This window comes from Myotis nattereri, assembly GCF_964212035.1.
Source record: "Myotis nattereri genome assembly, chromosome: 3".
NCBI lineage: Eukaryota > Metazoa > Chordata > Mammalia > Chiroptera > Vespertilionidae > Myotis > Myotis nattereri.
In genome coordinates this window covers 111,315,720-111,339,661 of record NC_138077.1, presented here as the reverse complement: position 1 = coordinate 111,339,661, position 23,942 = coordinate 111,315,720, and the positions used below count along the sequence as shown (strand labels likewise).

Below are 23,942 nucleotides of genomic sequence, written 5' to 3'. Positions count from 1 at the left end.
TGTATTTTTCTAGAAATTTGTCCATTTCCTCCAGGTTGTCTAGTTTGTTGGAGTAGAGCTGACCATAGTATTTTTTAACAATCATTTGTATTTCTGTGGGGTCTGTTGTTATTTCGCCTCTATCGTTTCTGATTTTGTTTATTTGGGTCCTCTCTCTTTGCTTCTTGGTGAGTCTGGCTAGAGGTTTGTCAATCTTGTTTATCCTTTCAAAGAACCAGCTCTTGGTTTCATTGATTTTCTGTATTGTTTTTTTGGTCTCTATGTCATTTATTTCTGCTTTAATCTTTATTATCTCCTTCCTTCTGCTCACTCTGGGGTTTTCTTGTTGCTCTCTTTCTAATTCTTTGAGTTGTAGAGTTAGCTGATTTACTACCATTTTTTCTTGTTTTTTGAGATAGGCCTGTAGAGCTATAAACTTCCCTCTCAGGACTGCTTTCATTGTGTCCCATAGGTTTTGGATTGTTGTGTTTTCATTGTCATTAGTTTCCAGGATGTTTTGAATTTCTTCTTTGATTTCATTGGTAATCCAATCAATATTTAATAGCATGCTATTCAGCTTCCAGGTGTTTGAGTATTTTGGGTTGTTTTTATTGTAGTTTATTTCTAATATTATGCCATCGTGGTCTGAGAAGATGCTTTTTATGATTTCAATCTTCTTGAATTTGAGGATACTTTGCTTGTGACCCAATATATGGTCTATTTTTGAATATGTGTCATGAGCACTTGAGTAGAATGTATATTCCGTGGCACTGGGGTGAAGTGTTCTGAAGATGTCTATTAAGTCCATCTGATCTAGTGAGTCATTTAGTATTGCTGTATCTTTGCTGATTGTTTGTCTAGAGGACTTATCCAGTGCTGTCAGTGGTGTATTAAAGTCCCCTACTATGATTGTATTGTTGTTGATCTCTCCTTTGATATCTTCCAGGAGTTTTTTTATGAATTTGGATGCTCCTGCATTGGGTGCATATATGTTTACCAGGGTTATATCTTCTTGTTGAATTGATCCCTTTAGTATTATGAAGTGGCCTTCCTTATCTCTTGTTATGGCCTTCACTTTGAGGTCTATTTTGTCCGATATAAGTATTGCTACCCCAGCTTTCTTTTCCTTTCCATTTGCCTGAAAGATATTTTTCCATCCTTTCACTTTCAGTCTGTGTGAGTCCCTTCTAATGAGGTGGGTTTCTTGTAGACAGCAGATGTATGGGTCATGTTTTTTTATCCATTCAGCCACTCGATGTCTTTTGGTTGGAGCATTTAGTCCGTTTACGTTTAAAGTTATTATTGAAAGGTACTTATTTGTAGCCATTTCTTTTTTTGTGTGTGTGGCTGCTTTCTTTCTGAGCTTTTTATTATTTTTATACCAGTCCCTTTAGCATTCCTTGCATTGCTGGCTTGGTGGTGATAAACTCCCTTAGCCTTTTTTTGTCTGTGAAGCTTCTTATTTCCCCTTCAAGTTTGAATGATAGTCTTGCTGGATAGAGTATTCTTGGATTCAGTCCTTTGCTTTGCATCACTTTGTAAATTTCTGTCCATTCTTTTCTGGCCTGATGTGTTTCTGTTGAGAAATCATTTGACAATCTAATGGGAGATCCCTTGTATGTAACTTTCCGTCTCTCTCTTGCAGCCTGTAAGATTCTCTCTTTGTCCTGAACATTTGCCATGGTAATTATGATGTGTCTTGGTGTGGGTCTTTTCGGGTTCACCTTGTTTGGGACTCTCTGGGCTTGTGTGACTTTTTTCTTCCCCACCTCAGGGAAGTTTTCTGATATTATTTCTTCTAATAGGTTTTCTAATCCTTGTTCATCCTTCTGTTGTTCTGGTACCCCTATTATTCGTATGTTGTTTCGTTTCATGTTGTCCCAAAGCTCCCTTAGGCTCTCCTCCTGTCTTTTAATTTTTTTCTCCAATTGCAGTACATTTTGAGTGTGTTTTGCTTCCTTGTCTTCTAATTCACTAATTCGGTCCTCCGCTTCTCCTAGTCTACTGTTGATACTTTCAATGGAGTTTTTCATTGCAGCTATATCACTCTTCATTTCTTCTTGGGTCTTACTTAAGTTGTTGATTTTTTCATCTGTTTCTTCTAGCTTCTTCCATATGTTATCGATTTTTTCATCTGTTTCTTCTTGCTTCTTGCAGAGGATGTCGATTTTTTCCTCCATCCGGTTTATGCACTCTAGGACCCTTATTCTGAATTCTTTGTCTGTCATGTTGCATGCCTCTGTGTTACTTAGCTGCTTTTCTGGAGAGTCCTCCTTCTCTTTCCTTTGGGGGTTTCTTTGTCTACCCATGTTTGATCTCACTGACATATCTAGACGTTGAGTCGTTCAGTGGTTGCTCGCTTGGTGGCAGTGACTCCTTGGTCTGTGGTTGCTCTTCGGGCGGTTGCGGTAGCAGCTGCTCCTCAGTTGGCAGCAGCTCCTCTGGTGTGTGCTGTTCACAGCTGAGGTGGCTCTTCTGGCTGGTGGGGCGAGGCTTCACATACAGCTGCTGTTCCTCAGCAGAGGGTGTGGTGCTCTGGAGGTTGCTGTAGCTTCGATCTGCTGCGTTGATTTAAAGGCACAAAATACAACACAACAAGGCACCACGTACCCGGCAGTATACACAAATATATTCACGATATTAATAACCCCAAATAAAGGTGACCACCCGAATTAAGAGAATTAGGGGATAAGGAGGATGGAAGGGAAAAAGATAAAAGAGAAAAAAGAAAAGAAAAGTAGGGACCAAAAAAAGGAGTGCAAAAATGAAATTGGGAAAAAGGAGGGGGGAAAAAAAGCGAGAAAAGAAAAGACAAGAAAAAAAAAAGGAGAAAAAAGAAAAAAAAAAGAAAATAAAAGAGCGAAAAGAGAGAATGAAGTGGAAGAGGGGAAGAGACTTTTAATATGAGGAGAATACTCCTATAGAACCGCCATTAATCCCAACAGATTCCAGCAACAGCTCCCTGGAGATGAATGCAAACTAGAAACAACCAATAATATGACGATGAAAATAGAATGGAGAACACTAATCCCAAAATAAAATAAAGAGAAAATAAAATGGCACTTTAAAAAATGGTAAAATGGTAGCAGTAATAATACTGGTTAAAAATAAGAAGGTAGTAGTTAAAAGGGTAAAATGAGGTGATGGAAAAAGAAGAAAAAAAAAAAGAAGAAGAAGAAAAAAATTGGTTTCTTAGTTAAAAGGTGAAAAAAGAAAAAAAAAGAATTGCAGTAGTGAAGGTCCTTCGGTTCTTCTATTCTTCAGTGTGGCTCGCCTTAGACCTGCCAGGTATTCAGGAGAGTGTTGGGTTTCCCTGCGATACACTGTTCCTCTGTGTTGTAAACCACAGTCCTTATTTTAAAGCAGGCCACATTTGTATCCCAGGCTGCCTTATTTTGTGTTTAGCAAAGAGTCAGTTTGTGGGTCAGCCTCTGGGTGGCAGTGTTCTGGGGTTGGCCTCTGAGGCTATAGGGCCTCTCTGTCCAGTGGAAGTTCACAGCCCAGAGCTGGCTGCGTAATAGTTAGTTACCAGCGCTGTGTTGTTGCTGGGATTGAAAATCCCTCTATAGGCCAGACCCTGTTAACTCCCAGGAATTGATCAGATTATTTAAATCCTTGATCTCCTACAGGGTGGAATCTGGGTGTGGCTGTGCTCCTTGCCTGGGGGCTGGGGGGAGGAGTCTCACCCTCCGGAGAGAATGTCTGCCCCAGACCTGGGTTCCGGAGTGTCTCAGCACTCAATTCGCTGCCACCTCTCCCGGCCCCCCTCTCTCTTCAGTCTCTCCCCAGATTCCACTCCTCTGCACACTCTCCCTCTCTTCAGCACAGGTGAGTGCCTGTATCCGAAATGTCCCATGAACAGGATTCAGTGAAAACAATCAAACAAACGCCGGCCGCGGAAACGGGGAAGGCTTGGTTTCTGTAAGCTTCTTCTCTTACCGGGACTGCATGGTCTGGTCAGTTTTTCAGGCTGCCCCCTTTAGGCTCAGTCCTCCGTGATCACAGAACCCAGCTCTCAATTCCCCCGGCGGCGCCAGGAATCCCGAGGATCTCCTTTCCCCTGTCAGGGGCTGTGCCTGTCCCAAGGGACGCGGCTGTCTGCCACGCGGTCTCACTCTGACTCTCTGGGCTCAGAGGTCTGGCAAACTTTCCTGCCCAAAACCCTGGTTTTTTTTACCTTTCCAGGGGAGTTCTTCTCTTCCCGGCTGCAAACCGTCTCACCAGCTGAGCAATTTCGCCAATTCGGGGTGGATGCTATTAGTTTCAGCTGCTCTCTCCATTTGCTCCGGGACAGGACCTGGGACGCGTCTGCCTATATCGCCGCCATCTTCCCCTCCTCACCTGTATATTATTCTTTATGTCTGTCAGTGTATGCTTAATTTCTGACTGGTCCTCCCCCCCCCCTTTTTTTTTCTTTTTCTTTTGGAGGTTTCTAGAAGATTCATGAGTAACCTTATAACTGTGTTTTTTTGTTGTTGTTTTTTGTTTTTGTTTTTAAATATATTTATTAATTTTTTACAGAGAGGAAGGGAGAGAGGTAGAGAGTTAGAAACATCGATGAGAGAGAAACATCGATCAGCTGCCTCTTGCATATCTCCTACTGGGGATGTGCCCGCAACCCAGGTACATGCCCTTGACCAGAATCGAACCTGGGACCTTTCAGTCCGCAGGCCTTCACTCTATCCACTGAGAGAAACCAGTTTCAGCATAACCGTGGTTTTGAACTCTATATCCAGTAGTTTGCTTTCTTCCATTTCTTTCATTTGTGACATGTTTCTTCATCTTCCCATTTTGGCTCCTTCCCTGTGTTTGTTTCTATGTAGTGGGTAGAGCTGCTATGTCCCCTTGAGTTTTTGGGTGGCCTTGTGTAGTAGGTGTTCTATAGGGCCCAGTGGCTCAGCCTCCCCAGTCACCTGAGCTAGGAGCTCTAGATGCACCACTTTGTGGACTGTGAGCACTGTTTTGTTTTAGTTGAGACTTGATTGCTGTTGGTGTCACTGGGACTACAGTGGGAAAGCTGCTATGCAGGAGACACCCCTATGGAGCAGGACTTGCTTCAGTGGGGCTTTGGTGCTCAATGAGTCTTCCCCATGGGTGTGTCACTTATGGATGTGTAGAGTTGTAATCTGGTATGGTCTGACACAGACCACTGGGTACACTGGCTCTTGGGTCTCCAGAGAGGTGTAAAGTCAGCCACTGCCTGGGGCCACCCAGCAGGTGTTAGAGAGATATTCAGATTCCTCCTCTTTGTATTGGGTTTGGAAGTGCCCAGATGAGGTCCAGCTATGAAGTAAGGCCAGCTGGTGCTAGTGCCAGGTCTTGGGCCTTTTATTGATAGGTTTAGGGCTCCCTGACCCAGCTGCCACTTGTTTGAAAGATTTAGCCTAAGCAAGGACAGGCTATTTCATATGCAAAAGCTGCTGCACACAGCTTAGTTGGGGTTGAAAATTGGACGAAGCGGGGTCTTAGGGAATCATCAGGGCAGAGCAAACAGAAATGGTTGCCGGTCAGCCCTGTGACCCAGGAGGTCTCAGCAAAGGAACAATGATCCCTGAGAGCATTCCATCTGAGAGAAAGCCGCCCCCATGTTCCTGCCCTGATGCCTGACAATTCAGTTCCTCCTCATACATGTCTGTGTTCCTAAGAGCCTTGCCCTGATGCTAGAGCTCAGAGGGAGCAGGACCTTATAAGTTCAGTTCATGGTACTGGCCTTTTAACATGTTAAGTGCCCAGCCTGTTTTGTCTTCCAGATGGAAAGTATAGTGTCAGTCACCAGTGACTGACTGGGCACCTAATGTGTTAAGAGGAACAGCTGGGTCTCCAGCAGCTTCTGTGTCACTGAGCCCCAATCCACACTGGTTTTTACAGCCCATAGTTCTTAATCCCCATAGGGGCCACTTTTCCCAGCTCTGGGACCCTGCGTTGGGGGTATGGTGTGGGGCTGGGACCCCTGGCCCCTCCAAGCAGCCTCCACAGAGATGATCTCCCTCCCAATTAAAAAAGCAGCACATGTGTGTGCCATACCAGCCCATTCCATGCCTTCACACCTCCTACCAGCCAGCTTTCCAGTGGCTCTGGATAATGACTGTTCTGTATTTTAGTTATAATTTTGATGTGGTTGTGGGGGGCAATGAGTACAGGCGTTTAACCATGCCACCAACTTCTGTGAATCTCCAACATTTGTTTTTTTTTAGGCATCATGATATAGTACTAACAATAAATTTGTTTCAAGAATAAAAAGTAATGCTTTAAACCAGAAATCATAGTTTCTACCTGAAAACTGATGTATATTAGATTTTATCTAGGCAAGTATGAAAATTAAATACAATATAGAAACATACAGTGTGTCCCAAAGAAATGTATACACATGTTGAAGAATTATTAATTCCAGTGGATTTAATCTAAAAAGAAAGAAACATCATTTTTTGGGACACCCTATGTTTCAAATAAAATGCTAATTAAAAATCACAAAATGGATGAGAGAAGGTGAAGGGATTACTCAAAGAATATATATGCCTAATCCATAGTCACAGACAACAGTATAGTGATGGCCAGAGGGAAGGAGGGATGGGTGGAGGTAGGCAAAGGGCGGGGGGGGGGGGGTCAATGGGGATATCTGTAATAGCATCAACAATACAAATAAAATTTAAAAAACACACAAAATTGTTTATAAACCACTATGAAAACAAATGAAAAATATTAATGCTCATGGATGTATACTGAAGGGACATAAAACTGAAAGCAGTTATGAATGAAAACAATATGGGAGGTTAGTGGGGCTGTCCATTATTTTAAAAATTATTTTTTAAAAATATATTTTTATTTATTTCAGAGAGGAAAGGAGAGGGAGAGATAAAAGCAACAATGATGAAAGAGAATTATTTACTGCCACCTCCTGCATGCCTCCCACTGGGGATCAAACCCGCAACCCAGGCATGTGCCCTGACTGGGAATTGAACCATGACTTCCTGATTCATAGGTCAGTGCTCAACCACTGAGCCACACTAGCTGAGCTAAAAATTATTTTAAAATTGTTCTCCCTAATAATAGCATGAGATTTAGAGAAAGTAACTAAGTAAGAAATTAACTGCCCTAGCTGGTTTGGATAGAATGTCAGCCCTTGAACTGAAGGGTCCCGGGTTTGATTCTTCAAGGGCATGTACCTTGGTTTCAGGCTGGATCTCTGGCCATGGTTGGGGCATGTGCAGGAGGTAACCAATTGATGTATCTCTCTCACATTGATGCTTATCCCTGTCTCTTCCCTCCCTTCTACTCTCTCTAAAAATCTATGGAAAAATATCCTCAGGTGAGGATTAACAACAACAATAAAAAAGAAAGTAACTCATTTTTATATACTTTGTTCTATAAACACACTACAAACAATTTATCATTTACAGTTTATATGTATACAGTAGTTGTCCCCTACCCATAGTTTAACTTCCTGGGGTTTCAGTTACTCTGGTCAATCTTGATCCGAAATATTAAAAGAATCATTCCAGAAATAAATAACTCATAAGTTTTAAATTGCACATTGTTCTGAGTAGCATAATGATATATGCCATCCGGCTCGCTCCTGCCTAGGACGTGAATCATCCCATTGTCCAGGTATGAAACCTATATACGCTCCACACCTGTTTAGTCACTTAACAATGACCCTCAAATGCAATAGGAGTGATGCTGGTAATTTGCATGCGACGATGAGAAGCTGGAAGTGCTTATTTAAGTGAAAGGTGTGTATGTGCAGGAAAAACACATAGTATATATAGGGTTTGGTACTATTCACTGTTTCAGACATCCACTGAACAAATGGCGTAGGTTTTATTGAGTTCAATGTTATGGCACAAAACCCACTGACATTATATTGATCCCTCAATCAATAAAATAATAACTAAAATTAATTTATATAACTTATATAAAAATGTTTCACTTTTTTATGGTTGTTATATCTGAAGATTAATCTACTTTCTTCTTTCACTGTTAGCCTGAACACAGGGAAAAGCATGATATATTCATGTGCCTATATTTAACTTTAACATAATATTATTAAGTATTAGCATTACTTGAATGCTTTTTATATAGTCTTTTCTCAAAATTTTATATTATACCAAATAATAAAAGAAAACTTCATTTTTTGATGCCAAATAAAATCACCGGAAAATAGACTAGCTTGGATCATATCAGAGAAAATATAACAAGATCATCATACTGATTAAAATGTCAGAAACAGAGGGGAACCAAGATGGCAGCATAGGTAAATGCCAGTACCACCACCTCCCACAACCACATCAAAATTACAACTAAAATAAAGAACAGCTATCATTCAAAACTGCCTGAAATCTGACTGAATGTAAGTCCTACAACTAGAGAAATAAAGAAGAAACTACAACAAGACTGGTAGGAGGGCGGAGGCATGAAACAGGCTGATCTGACACCGAGGTGTGATTTTTTTTTAATTGGGAGGGATATCTTGGCTGCAGAGGCCCTGTGTGAGGAGCAAGGGGTCCCAACCCCACACCAGACCCCAGCTGAGGGTTCCAGAGCTGATAAGAAAAGTTCCCATAACTCTGGGCTGTAAAAACCAGCAGGGATTGTGGCTGAGTGGCATGGAGGCTGCTGAAGACCCAGGTGTTCTTCCTAAAGGACCAACACACAAACTCACTTGGACTTGATTCCTCTAAGCTCCAGCACTGGGTGGCTTTGGGGGACACAGGTACATATGTGGAGGAACTGGATTATCTGGCATTGCAGCAGGAATTCCAGGGGAGTTTTCTTGCAGACAGGGGTGTTCACAGGGTTCCTGTGCTGGGACCTCCCCATCACAGAGCTGACCGGCAGCCATCTCTGAGTTCCTATAATCCTGTCTCAAGTGTTTTCTTTGCCATGGTGATTCCCTGAGACTCTGCCCATCTAATTTGCAGCCCCACCCAAACTATTTGCAGCAGCTTTTCCATTTGAAGAGTCTGTCCTGGCACTGGCTTTAGACTTTGCTAAAATTTCTTAAATAAGCAGCAGGTGGCATCAGCATACCCAAAACCTATTAATAACATACCCAAGACCTGACACTAACCCCAGACTGCCAGGCTTCACAGCTTAGCCTTACCAGGGCACTTCACAAGGCCAATACAAGGAATATCCATCTGCAGACCACTCTGTAGCTCCTGCCTGGTGGTTCCAGGCAGTGGATGACTTTGCACCTCCTGGGAGGCCACAGAGCCAGTGAATAGAGAGGCCAGCTTCAGACCATATTAAATTACAACCCTAAACATCCACAAGTGACACACTCAAGGGGCAGACTCAGTGAGCACCAAAACCCCACTGAAGCAAGTCTTAATCCATAGGGGTATCTCCTGCACAGCTACTCTTCCACTGCAGACACAGCTGGTCCTCACAGCCAAATGGCCTGAAGGTCAATTCCTACCAGTGATGCCAATAACAATCAAGGTTCAACTACAACATTGTGCACACAGTGGAACACCTTGAGTGCTCAGCTCAGATAACTGGAGCCCTACAGGACACCTAGTACACAAGGGAACTCTACCAATTCCAGGATATATAGCAGCTCTACCCAATACATAGAAACTAACACAAGGAAGCAGCCAAAATGGGGAGACAAAGAAGCATGTCACAACTGAAAGAAATGGAAGAAAACAAACTATTGGATACAGAGTTCAAAACCACAGTTATAAGGGTACTCAAGGATCTTCATGATACTTTCAAGGACCTTAGAGAGAATGTCAAAGACATGAAAAAGGACCAGTCATAAATTAAGCATACACTAACTGAAATGAAGAATAACTTACAGGGACTCGACAGTAGAGTAGAGGATTCTGGGAATCAAATAAATGATTTGGAATATTAGGAGACAAAAAAGACACCCAGTCAGAAGAACAAAAAGAAAAAAAGAATAAAAAAATATGAATACAGTATAAGGAGCCTCTGGGACAACTTCAAGTGTACCAACATTTGCATTATGGGGGTACCAGAAGAAGAAAAGGAAGAGCAAGATTATGGAATATCTATTTGAAGAAATAATGACAGAAAACTACCTCTACATGGTGAAAGAAATAGACTTACAAGTCCAGGAAGCTCAGAGAGTCCCAAACAAGATGAGCCCAAAGAGCCCACATCAAGACACATCAAAATTAAATGCCAACGGTTAAAGACAAAGAGAGTCTTAAAAGCAGCAAGAGGAAAGCAGTTAGTTATCTACAAGGGAGTGCCCATAGGACTGTCATCTGATTTATCAACAGAAATTTTGCAAGCCAGAAGCGAGTGACAAGAAATATGAATATTTCTGATGAATAGCAAGGACCTAAAATCAAGATTATTCTACTCAGCAAAGCTATCATTTAGAATTGAAGGTCAGATAAAGAGCTTCACAGACAATAAAAAGCTAAAGCAGTTCATCACCACCAAACTAGTATTACATAAAATTTTGAAGGGTATTCTTTAAGAAGAGGCAGAAGAAGAAAAAAAAGGATATAAAATATGAATATTCTAGTGGCAATAAACACATATATATATGTATATCAACAATTGAATCTATAAATCAAAACAAATGAACAAGAAATCTAATGAACAAAATAAAATGGAATAAAATAGAATCAGAGGCATGGAAACATGGAATAGATTGGTAAATTTCAGAAGGAAGGGGAGGGTAGACTAGAAGAACCAGAGGACCAAATTAGCAAATTAGAAGACAGGGAAGCAAAACACATACAAACTGAATTGCAATTGGAAAAAAAATTAAAAGACAGGAGGAGAGCCTAAGGGAGCATTGTGACAACATGAAACAAAGCAACATATGAATAATAGGGGTGACAGAACAACAGGAAGAAGAACAATGGTTAGAAGTCCAATTTGAAGAAATAATGTCAGAAAACTTCCCTGATGTGGGAAAGAAAAAAGTCACACAAGCACAGAGAGTCCCAAACAATATGAACCCAAAAATAACCACACCAAGACACATCATAATTACGTTGGCAAATGTTCAGGACAAACAGAGAATCATAAAGGCTACAAAAGAGGGACACAAAGTTACATACAAGGGATCTCCAATTAGATTATCAAATGATTTATCAACAGAAACACATCAGGCCAAAAAGGAACGGAAGGAAATTTACAAAGTGATGCAAAGCAAAGGACTGAATCCAAGAATATTCTATCCAACAAGGTTATCATTCAAAATTGAAGGGGAAATAAGGAGCTCCACATACAAAAAAAAAGGCTAATGGAGTTTATTACAACCAAGCCAGCAATTCAAGAAATGCTTAAGGGATTGGTGTCAAAAGAAGAAATAAAATGGGAAAAAGAAACAGACACAAAAATAAAAATGGCTACAAACAAGTACTTATTAATAATAACTTTAAACGTAAACTGAGTAAATGCTCAAATCAAAAGACATCAAGTGACTGAATGGATAAAAAACAAAACAAAAACATGACCCATATATATGCTGTCTACAACAGAAACACCTTAGAACACAAGACTCACACAGACTGAAAGTGAAAGTATGGAAAAATATCTTTTAGGTAAATGGAAATGGAAAAAAAGCTGGGGTAGCAATACTTATATCTGACAACATAGACCTCAAAGTGAAGGCCATATCAAGAGATAAGGAAGGCCACTTCATAATACTAAAGGGATTGATACAATAAGAGGATATAACCCTGATAAACATATGTGCACCCAATGCAGGAGCACCCAAATACATCAAAACAAAAAAAGAGAAAAAAAAAAAAAAACAACAACTCCTGGAAGACATCAAGGGAGAGATTGACAACAATACAATCATAGTAGGGAACTTTAATACCCCACTGACATCACTGAATAATTCTCTAGACAAAAAATCAGCAAAGAAACAGCCATCCTAAATGACTCACTAGATCAGATGGAATTAATTGACATCTTCAGAACATTTCACCCCAAAACCACGTAATATACATTCTTCTCCTGTGCACATGGGACATTTTCAAAAATAGGCCACATATTGGGTCACAAGCAAAGTTTGTCCAAATTCAAGAAGATTGAAATCATATCAAGATCTTCTCAGACCGCAATGGCATAATATTAGAAATCAACTACAATAAAAACAATCACAAAAATTCAAACACTTGGAAGCTGAATAGCATGCTATTAAACAATTATTGGGTTATCAAAGAGATCAACGAAGAAATTAAAAACTTCCTGGAAATGAATGACAATGAAAACACCACAATCCAAAATTTATGGGACACAATGAAAGCAGTCCTGAGTGGGAAGCTAATAGCTCTACAGGCCTACCTCAAAAAAACAAGAAAAATGGTAGTAAATTATCTAATTCTACCACTTAAAGAATTAGAAAGAGAACAACATGAAAAGCACAGAGTGACCAGTTGGAAGGAGATAATAAAGATCAGAGTAGAATTAATGACATAGAACAACAACAACAACAAAAAAAAAAATCAATGAAACCAAGAGCTGGTTCTTTGAATGGATAAACAAGATTGATGAACCTCTAGCCAGGCTCATCAAGAAACAAAGAGAGGGGATCCAAATAAACAAAATCAGAAATGAAAGATGTGAAATAACAACAGACCCCACAGAAATACAAGGATTGTTAAAACTAGTATGAACAACTCTAGTCCAACAAAATAGAAAACCTGGAGGAAATGGACATATTCCTAGAAAAATACAACCTTCCAAAAATCAATCAGGAAGAATCTAAAAATATCAATAGGCTTATAACTATGGAAGAAATTGAAGCAGTCATCAAAAAGCTTGTAGCAAACAAAAGCCCAGGGCCAGACAGCTTCACAGGGAAGTTTGACCAAAAATTAAAGGAAGAACTAAAACCTATCCTCCTCAGAGTATTACAAAAAATTCAAGAGGAAGGAACACTTCCCAGCTCATTCTATGAAGACAGCAATACCCTATTACCAAAACCAGATAGAGACAACACAATGAAAGAGAATTGCAGGCCAATATCCCTCATGAACTTAGATGACAAAATCCTCAACACAATTCTAGCAAATCAGATCCAGTATTACATCAGAAAGAAGACATAGTAGGATTTATCCCGGGGAATCAAAAATAGTATATTACCCACAAATCAATAAACGTGAAACATCACATAAACAAATTGAGAGATAAAAATCACATGAGCATATCAATTGATGCAGAAAAAGCATTTGACAAAATCCAACACCCTTTCTTGATAAAGACTCTCAGCAAGGTGGGAATAGAAGGATCATACCTCAACATAATAAAAGCCATATATGACAAAACTACAGCCAACATCATACTCAATGGGCAAAAACTAAAAGCATTTCCCCTAAGAACAGGAACAAGACAGGGATGCCCACTATCACCACTTCTTGTCGACATAGTACTAGAAGTACTAGCCATTGTGATCAGACAACAAGAAGAAATAAAAGGCATCCAAATTGGAAAAGAAGAATTAAAACTGTCCTTATTCACAGATGACATGATACTGTACATAGAAAACCCAAAGACTCCATCAAAAAATTATTAGACTTAATAAATGAATTTGGCAATGTAGCAAGATACTAAATTAATGCCAAGAAATCTATGGCATTTCTGTACACCAATAGTGAATTTACAGAAAAAGAGACTAAAAAAATCCCATTTACCATCGCACCAAAAAAATTAAGATAACTAGGAATAAATTAACTAAGAAGGTAAAAGACCTGTACTCAGAAAACTACAAGACAGTGAAAAAAAATATAGAGAAAAGCATAAACAGCATAGAATAACATACCTTTGTCATGGTTTGGTAGAATCAACATCATTAAAATGTCCATACTACCCAAAGCAATCTATAGATTCAATGCACTCCCCATTAAAGTACCAACAACATATTTCCCAGATCTAGAACGAACTCCCCAAATACTCATCTGGAATAAAAAAAAGACCCCGAATAGCTCCAGCAATCCTGAGAAAGAAGAACAAAGTAGATGGGACCTCAATACCAGATATCAAGATGTATTACAAAGCTAGTGTTCTCAAAACTGCCTGGTACTGGCACAAGAGAAGACATATGGATCAATGGAATAGAAGAGAGAACCCAGAAATTGACCCAAAACACTATGCTCAGTTAATATTTGACAAAGGAGGCAAAAGCACACCATGGAGTCAAGACAGTCTCTTCAATAAGTAGTGTTGGGAAAATTGGACAGATACATGCAAAAAAAAAAAAAATGAAACTAGACCACCAACTTACACTATACACAAACATAAACTCAAAATGGATAAAGGACTTAAACATAAGATGGGAAACCATAAAAATACTAGAGGAATCCACAGGCAGCAAAATCTCAGACATATGTCTAAGCAATATCTACATCGATAGAACCCGTTAGGGCAATGAAAACTAAAGAGAAAATAAACAAATGGGACTACATCAAAATAAAAAAGCTTTTGTACAGCAAAAGAAACCATCAACAAAAAAACAAGAAATCCCACTGCATGGGAGAACATATTTGCAAATGCTATCACTGATAAGGGTTTAATCTCCAACATTTATAGGGAAGTCATACAACTTAAGAAAAGGAAGATAAACAATCCAATAAAAAAAATGCACAAAGGACCTAAATAGACTCTTTTTGAAAGAGGACATACAGCAGGCTGAGTTTCATATGAAAACATGCTCAAAGTCACTAATCATCCAAGAGATACAAATCAAAACAACAATGAGGTACCCACTCACACCTGTCAGAATGGCTATCATCAACAAATCAACAAATGACAAGTGCTGGTGAAGGTGTGGAGAAAAAGGAACCCTCATGCACTGCTGGTAGGAATGCAGACTGGTGCAGCCACTACGGAGAACAGTATGGAGTTTCCTCAAAAAAATAAAAATGGAACTCCCATTTGACCCAGTGATCCCACTTCTAGGAATATATCCCAAGAAATCAGAAACACCAATCAGAAAGGATATATACACCCCTTTGTTCATAGCGGCACACTTTACCATCGCTAAGATTTGAAAACAGCCTAAGTGCCCATCAGCAGATGAGTGGATTAAAAAACTGGTACATCTACACAATGGAATACTATGCTGCAATAAAAAAAGAAGGAATTCTTACCATTTGCAACAGCATGGATGGAACTGGAGATCATTATGCTAAGTGAAATAAGCCAGTCAGAGAAAGATAAATATCACATGATCTCACTCATTTATGGAATGAACATTAACTGATGAACAAAAACAGATCCAGAGACAGAGAAGCATCGATCAGATTGTCAAACTTCAGAGGGAAAATAGGGGAGGGTGGGGGTAAGGGGGAGGGATCAACCAAAGGACTTGTAGGCATACATATAAGCCTAACCAATGGACAAAGGTAGCAGGGGGGTAAGGGCATGGGGGGGGGGCAATAGGGTGATAAGGGCACATATGTAATACCTTAATCAATAAAGAAATAAAAAACATCAATGATGAGAGAGAATCAGTGATCAGCTGTCTCCTGTACACCCCCTCCCCCCCACAGAGGATTGAGCCCACAACCCAGGTATATGCCCTAATTGGTAATCAAACCGTGACCTCCCAGTTCATAGGCAGAACTCAACCACTGAGCCAAGCCACTGAACCCCACAGTAATTTTACAAGTATTTTTTCTTTCCAGAAATAAACCTTTCTTACCACTCTCAAGAATAATGCTAGATCATTCCATTGTTTAGACCACGGGTCCTCAAACTACGGCCCGTGGGCCACATGCAAATACAAATATTGTATTTGTTCCTGTTTTGTTTTTTTACTTCAAAATAAGATATGTGCAGTGTGCATAGGAATTTGTTCATAGTTTTTTTTTAAACTATAGTCTGGCCCTCCAACGGTCTGAGGGACAGTGAACTGGCCCCTGTTTAAAAAGTTTGAGGACCCCTGGTTTAGACTCTGACATTCTAATTCCATTTATTGAAATGCTAATATAGGGTACACAAGTGCTGAACCCCAGGAAAACAAAAAGTTAATGGAATAGATATGAGTTCTGTAATTCTTAGGCTAAAGCCCCAGTAAGTGAGACTAAAAATAAGGTAAATTCTATCACTGCCCAGTGTGTGGTATGTCCTTGATGGACAAAATTCCAGATATTATAAAAGCATACTAAAAGATGAACAAGATGGAGTAGGTTGGTAAAGGAGTGGAACTGGGGGCAGAGGATTCCAGAATGAGTGATATGCATGTACGAAAGATTTACAGAAAGAAAAAAACATGAAAATTTTGTGAAGTTCAAAGTAATTCAGTATGGCAGGAGCTGAGAAAGAGAATGATTGCTTATGAAAAATGGGTGTGTGAATTTTTATTGTGCCAGGAGTTGGGTATGGGATAGTAGATGAGTGATCACTAAACAGGAGCAAAGTTTTAAAAGAGCTTTATGAGATAAGTTGAGATTTGGGAACTTTACCTAAATCCATGGAGGGTGCTGCACAGGTGAGTAAAGTGATTGGCTTCTTCTTCAGCCAAAAACTCGTGTTCCACCAGTGGTCAGCAAACTCATTAGTCAACAGAGCCAAATATCAACAGCACAACGATTGAAATTTCTTTTGAGAGCCAAATTTTTTAAACTTAAACTATATAGGTAGATACACTGTTATTAACTTAATTAGGGTACTCCTAAGGCTTAGGAAGAGCCACACTCAAGGGGCCAAAGATCCACATGGGGCTCGCAGACCGCAGTTTGCTGACCAAGGTTAGGCTACGACTGTACTGGTGGGTGATTGTTACTGGTGGGAGGTTGCAGGTGGACTGAACTAAGGAAGTTGCCATTGGCACTAAGAAAATTACATCAACCACCATACATAGCAGTTAGAAAGAATAGCACCTGGATTGGGAGAGGGAAGCAACTACCACTAAAATAAAACCCAGGTTCTGGTTAACCAATTGGATGGAAGAGGAGGCAGAGCTTAAGGTGCTGAGCTCCGGGCCTCATATGACACACAAGGAAATCTACCAACTGGGTATTCAGACCTGGAGTTCAGCAAAGATACTAGGAGTTAGTGGCAGGATCTGCAAATCATCAGCCTTGAGAGAAGATTTGCTGATGTGGGAGTGAAGCAAATTACCCAAAAATGTGTGCAGAAGAGAAAAGGAAGATGTCTCAGATAGACACTGTGGAACTCTTAACTAAAACAGTATAGGCAGAGGACCATTCTCCCAAACCCATCGCCCTCCACATACAAAAGAAAATTTTTAAAAAATGTATAGTAAAGCAAGAAAAGAGAAAGACTGAAGAGGAAAAACTAGAAAATTAGTAGACAGATCAGCAGAGCATCATGGAAACAAAGGGAAAGAATATTTCAAGTAGGACCAAATGAGATCAACACTGTTGAAAGCTATCTTTGGGTGAATTAAAAATGAGGGCTGACAAGTGTTTTCTATTCAACAAGGACATAACAACCCACAGGACCTGGAGGCTCATTTCCTGGTGGGTGAGAAGGTGCATGGTAGCTGTGAGTTGTCTCCACTTTAAAGAAGCAGCCTGGTTGTGATGTGGAGGAGAAAAGATAGGAAGGCTGGAAGGCAATGTGGATTGAGGGGGATATTATAGTTTGTGTTGGCTCAGTTTTATTTGTTTAGAGGATGGGAAATATTTGAGGGTCTTTAAAATGCTAATAAGAAGGATAATGCACCTAGGGAAATTGATACACGATAGTGAGAGGAGAACACATGGGAAAGCCAGATTTATAGGAGAACTGGAACAGGACAGAAAGCAAGGTAGAAATATTAACTAAGAGAGAAGTGGAGTCTACTTCCATTTTGATGTTGGAAACACTGCCAAAGTGGGTTTTCCCTTGAATTTCTTCCTATGCATATAGCTTTTACTGGAATTCTGACTACTCACTTTTCTGAAACAGCACACATCTCCCCATCTTGGTCTTCCCACAAACCAAATCTATTTGTAATCTCTTTTCATATACTTATGAATAAACCAGCCAACTCAGTATCTCAGAACATGGTTGTGTGTGTGGTGCATGTGCGCGCGCGCGCGCACACACACACACGCACACACACACACACAATCATGTTCCATTTTAACTGGATACCAGCAATATGAACTTTACCAACTAACCCAGCCGTGGGCAAACTACGGCCCGCGGGCCGGATCCGGCCCGTTTGAAATGAATAAAACTAAAAAAAAAAAAAGATCGTACCCTTTTATGTAATGATGTTTACTTTGAATTTATATTAGTTCACACAAACACTCCATCCATGCTTTTGTTCCGGCCCTCCGGTCCAGTTTAAGAACCCATTGTGGCCCTCGAGTCAAAAAGTTTGCCCACCCCTGAACTAACCTATACATTTGCAGTCAATTACATTTTCAGCAAGCTCAATTATAAACACTTGAAAAGCATCCAAAATTTCATTAGTCAAGTTGTGTTTGTCAACTATAACCCAGGTTGAAAATAAGTGCAAAAGGAAGCATTCTGTGCATATAATTACACCTCAATCTTAGCAGAGTTGTTACTTTAAAAAATGGTGACACAGGTGAAACAAATGATCCCTTAACAACCTCAATTATTCCTATTAAGAGAGGATACCCTATATCAGTGGTTCTCAACCTTGGCTGCACATTAGAATCACCTGGTAATCTTTTTAAAATCCTGATTTCTGGGCCTCATCCTCCAGAAATTCTGTTTCTTTGTTACTAATGTTGTGGCCCCATCCCATAACAAAGAAACAGAATTTCCAGAGGATGAGGCCCAGAAATCAGGATTTTAAAAAGATTACCAGGTGATTCTAATGTGCAGCCAAGTTTGAGAACCACTGCCCTATATGAAGGAAACATGGCTCACTCTCCAGTTAGCTGTTATGATTAAACACTGAAGTGAAATGTGTTTTAAATATCATAAAACATTATCACTCTGCTGAGAAAAAGGCATCAGCTAATCTAGATGAAATCAGACACTATACTGTGTAAAAGATAAAGCCATTAAATTGTTGGCACCAAAATAAAACCTCTTAAAGATATTAAAAAAAGAAGCTGTTCTACATATTGCTCCATAGTCTATCTCCAAAAGTAAGAAAATAGGGAAAAGTCACTGTGACTCACCTTGGTGGGTCCATTTCCATTAATTGCCACTGGTAATGTTTCATAAAATACATTCTTAACTCTGGCTTTGCCATTTTCAAATTTCAGAACAACTTCATCTGAGTTAAAAAGAAAAACAGGTTTTAGTAATTTAAAATGTGCATATATATATATATATATATATATATATATATATATTCTTATTGTTATAAATTTGCTCATGCATGCTATCACTTGTAGTAACTTGGCCTACTCCAAGTCAACAGATACCCAAATGACAAAGAATGAGATTCTGAGTACCTCACATACTCCAACCTGGCACCAGCAGACTGAGGTGCTGAGCCACTGAAGTGTCTGGTGGAAGGAAAGCATCTTTGCAATCCTGCCTCCGCCTCCTGATAGTAATGTGATCTTAGAAGAGTTAAATTATTGTCACAATTTATTCATCTGTAAAATGGGATCCTTGCCTGCCTTTCAAGGTTATTATAAAGGTAATAACAATATATGTAAGGCAAATAGAACACTGACTGGCACAATAAGCAAGGTTTCTACACTTGGCCATGACTGATAGTATTTCCAGTTCTTGAAAATCAGGTTTACTGTGGAAAGCATTATGGAGTTACCTCAAAAAATTAAAATTGCAACTGCCTTATGACCCAGCAATTCTACATCTGGGAATAAATTCAAAGAAACCCAAAACACTAATTTGAAAGAATATATGCACTCCTATGTCCACTGCAGACTACAAGAGTCAAGATTTGGAAGCAGCCCAAGTGTCCATCAGTGGATGAGTAGATAAAAAACCTCTGGTACATTTATACCATGGAATGCTATGTGGTTGTAGAAAAGAAGGATCTCTTACCCTTTGAGACAGCATGGAGGGACTTGGAGAGTATCATGCTAAGTGAAATAAGTCAGTCAGAAAAAGGCAAGTACCATATGATTTCATTCATATGTGGAATCTAATGAACAAAATGAGCTAAATAAGCAAAATAGAGACAAACTCGTAGATAGAGAGCAAGCTGACAGCTGTCTGAGGTGTAGGCGGGGTGGAGAGATTGAACAAATAAAAGACAAAAAAGAGAGAGAAAAAAACTCACAGACATGAAGAACAGTGTGGTGATTACCAAACAGGGGGGAAGTGGAGGAGGGTAAAGAGGGTATAAATGGTGATAGAAAGAGACTTGACTTGGGGGGCAGGGGGAGCAGTGAACACACAATACAGTATTCAGATGATGTGTTATAGAATTATGCACCTGAACCTATATAATTTGTTAATCAGTGTCATCCCAATAAATTCAACAAAAAGGAAAAGAAAAAGTCAGGCTTAATGTAATTCCAGTAATATACAAATCATATGGGAGCAGAGAGGTATTTTTATTTGTTTTCAGATTCCTTCCCTCACTTCCTGAGCACTCCAATCTAAATTTTTTCCATTCTGAGAAACCTGTTACTCTATGTACTGCCTTGAAGAATCATATTGAATTGCAAAGTATTTTTAAATTTTAAGTATAATTTATTAATGAATTAGTGTATGTTGATATTTAATGTATTGATTAATTAATTTTAATGCATTAATGTATTTCATCAAGATATATGTCTATTTAAGAAAGCACACCACACACACACTCCATAATGAATGTGCCCAGTTATCAGGTACATTTCAGCTAGACGAAAAATACTCTTATACTCTACTATTCCTGAGTAATTCTCAATACAGGGAACATTTAATGAAAAATGTGTAACAGTAGGTATAATTAATTTAAAACTACATCTATAGTCCCAGATGGTGAGATACTAAATTCTATGTTACCTAAGGCAAAAAGCTTATCTTCTTTTGCATCACCCTGAGGCAGTGATTTGAACTGGATGTATTTAACTGCATCAATAAGCTCAAGTCCAGTATATTTTAGTAGTTGCAATATCTACACAGTAAACCTTAGTCATAGCCCCAAAATGGATATACCAAACAGCAGCAGTTGAACACACAGATGTCCATTTGTATCCATGAGCAATTCATTGTTTTGGAAGCATACCTACAGCTCCATTTAAAGTCTGAAAAATTTTGCATTTGTGATCCAATGTGATGTTAAGAGCTTCCTAAAATAAGAACAAAGGTAATATTAAAAATGACAATGGAAACAACAAACACTATATGCTAATATAGTTTGTTCTTTTTAAAAAAATTAAATTCCATATGTAAATTATCCCAGCAATATTTTTCAGAAAGGTTATAATTTTACTATTGATTAAATTAGAGGATAGATAGAATGTATGGGAAAGCATTTATGCTGTTTTCCAAGTATTTCCACATCTCCACCTTCTGACTAATTCTGACCAGTGAATTGTTAGCAGAAGTAAAATGAATCACTTCCCATCTGGAGATGTCATTGCCAGTTGGAGACCCTAAGTGTGCTACTTCTCTCTGGCACATGAACCAGCAAGGTTGGAGATAGCTGCTTTATCAGCTAGGGCCCTACCCCCCTCTACTAAGTGACTACAATAAGCAGGAACCCCTGTTTATGTTAAGCTGTTGAGCTTGGGGGTTATTACTGCAGCATAAACTGCCTGATTGCCAACAGGCTGGCAATTAATCTGCTTTACAAACCTTATGATTCTCTCTCAGCCCAGTGTGGCTCAGTGTTTGAGCGTTAACCTATGAACCAGGAGGTCGGGGTTCAATTCCGGGGTTGCTGGTTTGATCCCCAGTGTAGGGTGTGCAGGAACCAACCAATCAATGATGCTCTCTCATCATTGATGTTTCTATCTCTCTCTTCCTCTCCCTTCCTCTCTGAAATAAATAAAAATATATTTTTTAAAACCCTTATGATTCTCAATGCAGTTTTTCAGCTACATTGCTCTTCACAATAATATTCCTAAAAGTATTGTGCATGCTATTGTGGATTGAAACTTTGTGCTCCCTCAAAATTCCTATGTTGAAGCTCTAACCACAATGAGGGTTAAGTTCAGGTTATAAGAGGTGGTCCCTCATGATGGAAACTTTGCCCTTATAAGAAGAAATTAGTGTTTACAAACCTGTGCTTGCCCTCCCTCTCCCTTTCCTTCTCCCTCTGTCTGTCTCTTTCTTCCTCTACCTATCCCATTTGAGGACCAAATGAGGAAGAGAGTTTTCATCAGAAACTGACCGTGCTAGCAACCTTATCTCAGACTTCTAGACTCTTTGAAAACAATTTTTTCTATTGTTTAAACCATCCAGCCTATGGTATTTGGTTATGGAAATCCAAGAAGACTAAGACGTATACTAAGCATACTCTTATGCTTAGAGAGAAATTTAAACAGGAATTAGACAACCAAAAATATTATAAACACAACAGTGAGGAAGAACCCTAAGCAAAAACAACTAAATAAGACTCAAAGCACTTTCCTAGTTGAACTACAAGAAAAGATGAGCAGCATGCTGCACCCACATCAAGAGGAGATTTCTCTCCAGATGAGAGGCCAAATCCCTTAGGCTTGCCGTGGCAGGCACACAGAGGGAAAGTAAAATATAGAGATGAAGAAAAATAGCTTAAGAATGGAGTTTCTTAAGTACTAAGTGTCTAATGAAAATATTTAGGTCACTAAAGTACTTATCTAAGAAACAGAAACAATATAGCTGCAAATTCACTGTAAAATGTACACATTTTAAGAAAACCTTGTTTCATAATGACAGCACCCATGAATACACGATTCAGTAAATTCTAGAACTGTAACAGTTATATTAGGTAAATATATTAAAAATATTGTTAAATTTGAGCTTTGGTTATACTTTTCTCCACAGTTTCATTTAAATCAATCTCAGGACTGCTATTTGCTCCAACATCACTCCCCTCCCCCGTTAATTACAGAATTCAGATTTCTAGCAAGATACATATACTACAAATAAAAGACAGCATTTCCTTTGCCTATTATATGTAGCCACACAAATATGTTGCAGTCAAAGAAAAAATACAAGAAAGTATTTTGTGAGAAGGGAGTTGACAAAACTGAGATAGTCCCTTATTTACTCTTCTGCCTGCTAACTGCCCCGAAGCTCCAGCAGCCTTCTTGGACAAGGGGGTTACATTGAAAATGGGAGCAGGAGCTATTACATACCCTCTTCAGTGGATCAATGTAAATTTTAGTATAAAATAGCTGATCATCATCATTATCCTGAAGGTTCCACTGTTGAACTATACGGTTGATATATGGAGCATAACCAATAAATCCTGCAATACAATAAAGAAAGAATATAGAATTTAGTAGTCAAAGACCAAAACTCATGTGTATGTTAATTCCATTGACCAACTACACAGTTATAGAACCTATTAGGTCAAATCCTTAGGCTGGAACATCACAGCTCATCATGAGAGAAATATGAGTTATTGAGACTCCTTTGTTTTATATGTAAATTGTAATAGAGTGAGTTTTAATATCAATTGAAAATCAAAGATTCTTTCAATAAAAAAAGCCCCAAAATGAACTTATACAAGAGGAGCAACTAATAGGTTCCAGTTACTAGGAAAAGAATAGACTAGAGAAAAGAATGCTCTTTCTGGCCTTCTAAAATGCTCTTCTTGGATCCTTTACACAGTATTCACTGTTTCTGAAACAGAAAATTTCTACTACAGTTGTTTTCCTGTCTGTACCAGAGATGTTAACACAATCAAATGCTGGATTTGTCACCGACTATAAACATTTCAAAGGAATGTTATATCTAGGACATTTTGGTAATTTTTCCTTTACTTTAGCTAGTCATTACAGTACCTGCTAAGCCATTTTCTGGCTAGCTTTTGTATGTCATAGTCTGGAGAAAGTAAGTCTAAAATAGGATTGTTCCCCTTGGCCTTAGAACATAACCAATAAGTTTGCCAACAAAAACTGTCTATTAAAAACACAGACAGCAGGATCATTTTTCCCTTGGTTGAGTCTTCCTCTGAGTTTCAGAAATGCAGC

The 23,942-nt window shown here is 39.1% G+C and overlaps 1 protein-coding gene across 1 annotated transcript in view; it reads right to left on the bottom strand.

Moving 5' to 3' along the window:
* Positions 1-23,942, bottom strand: part of PLOD2 (procollagen-lysine,2-oxoglutarate 5-dioxygenase 2) — a gene marked incomplete at its 5' end in the record, with an annotated part of 326,945 nt that overhangs the window by 106,884 nt on the left and 196,119 nt on the right. Inside the window, 3 exons of the mRNA XM_081086033.1 lie at positions 19,029-19,126; positions 21,044-21,107; positions 23,103-23,215. Coding sequence (XP_080942159.1) covers positions 19,029-19,126; positions 21,044-21,107; positions 23,103-23,215 — 275 coding nt within the window. The remainder of the gene's footprint in view (positions 1-19,028; positions 19,127-21,043; positions 21,108-23,102; positions 23,216-23,942) is intronic.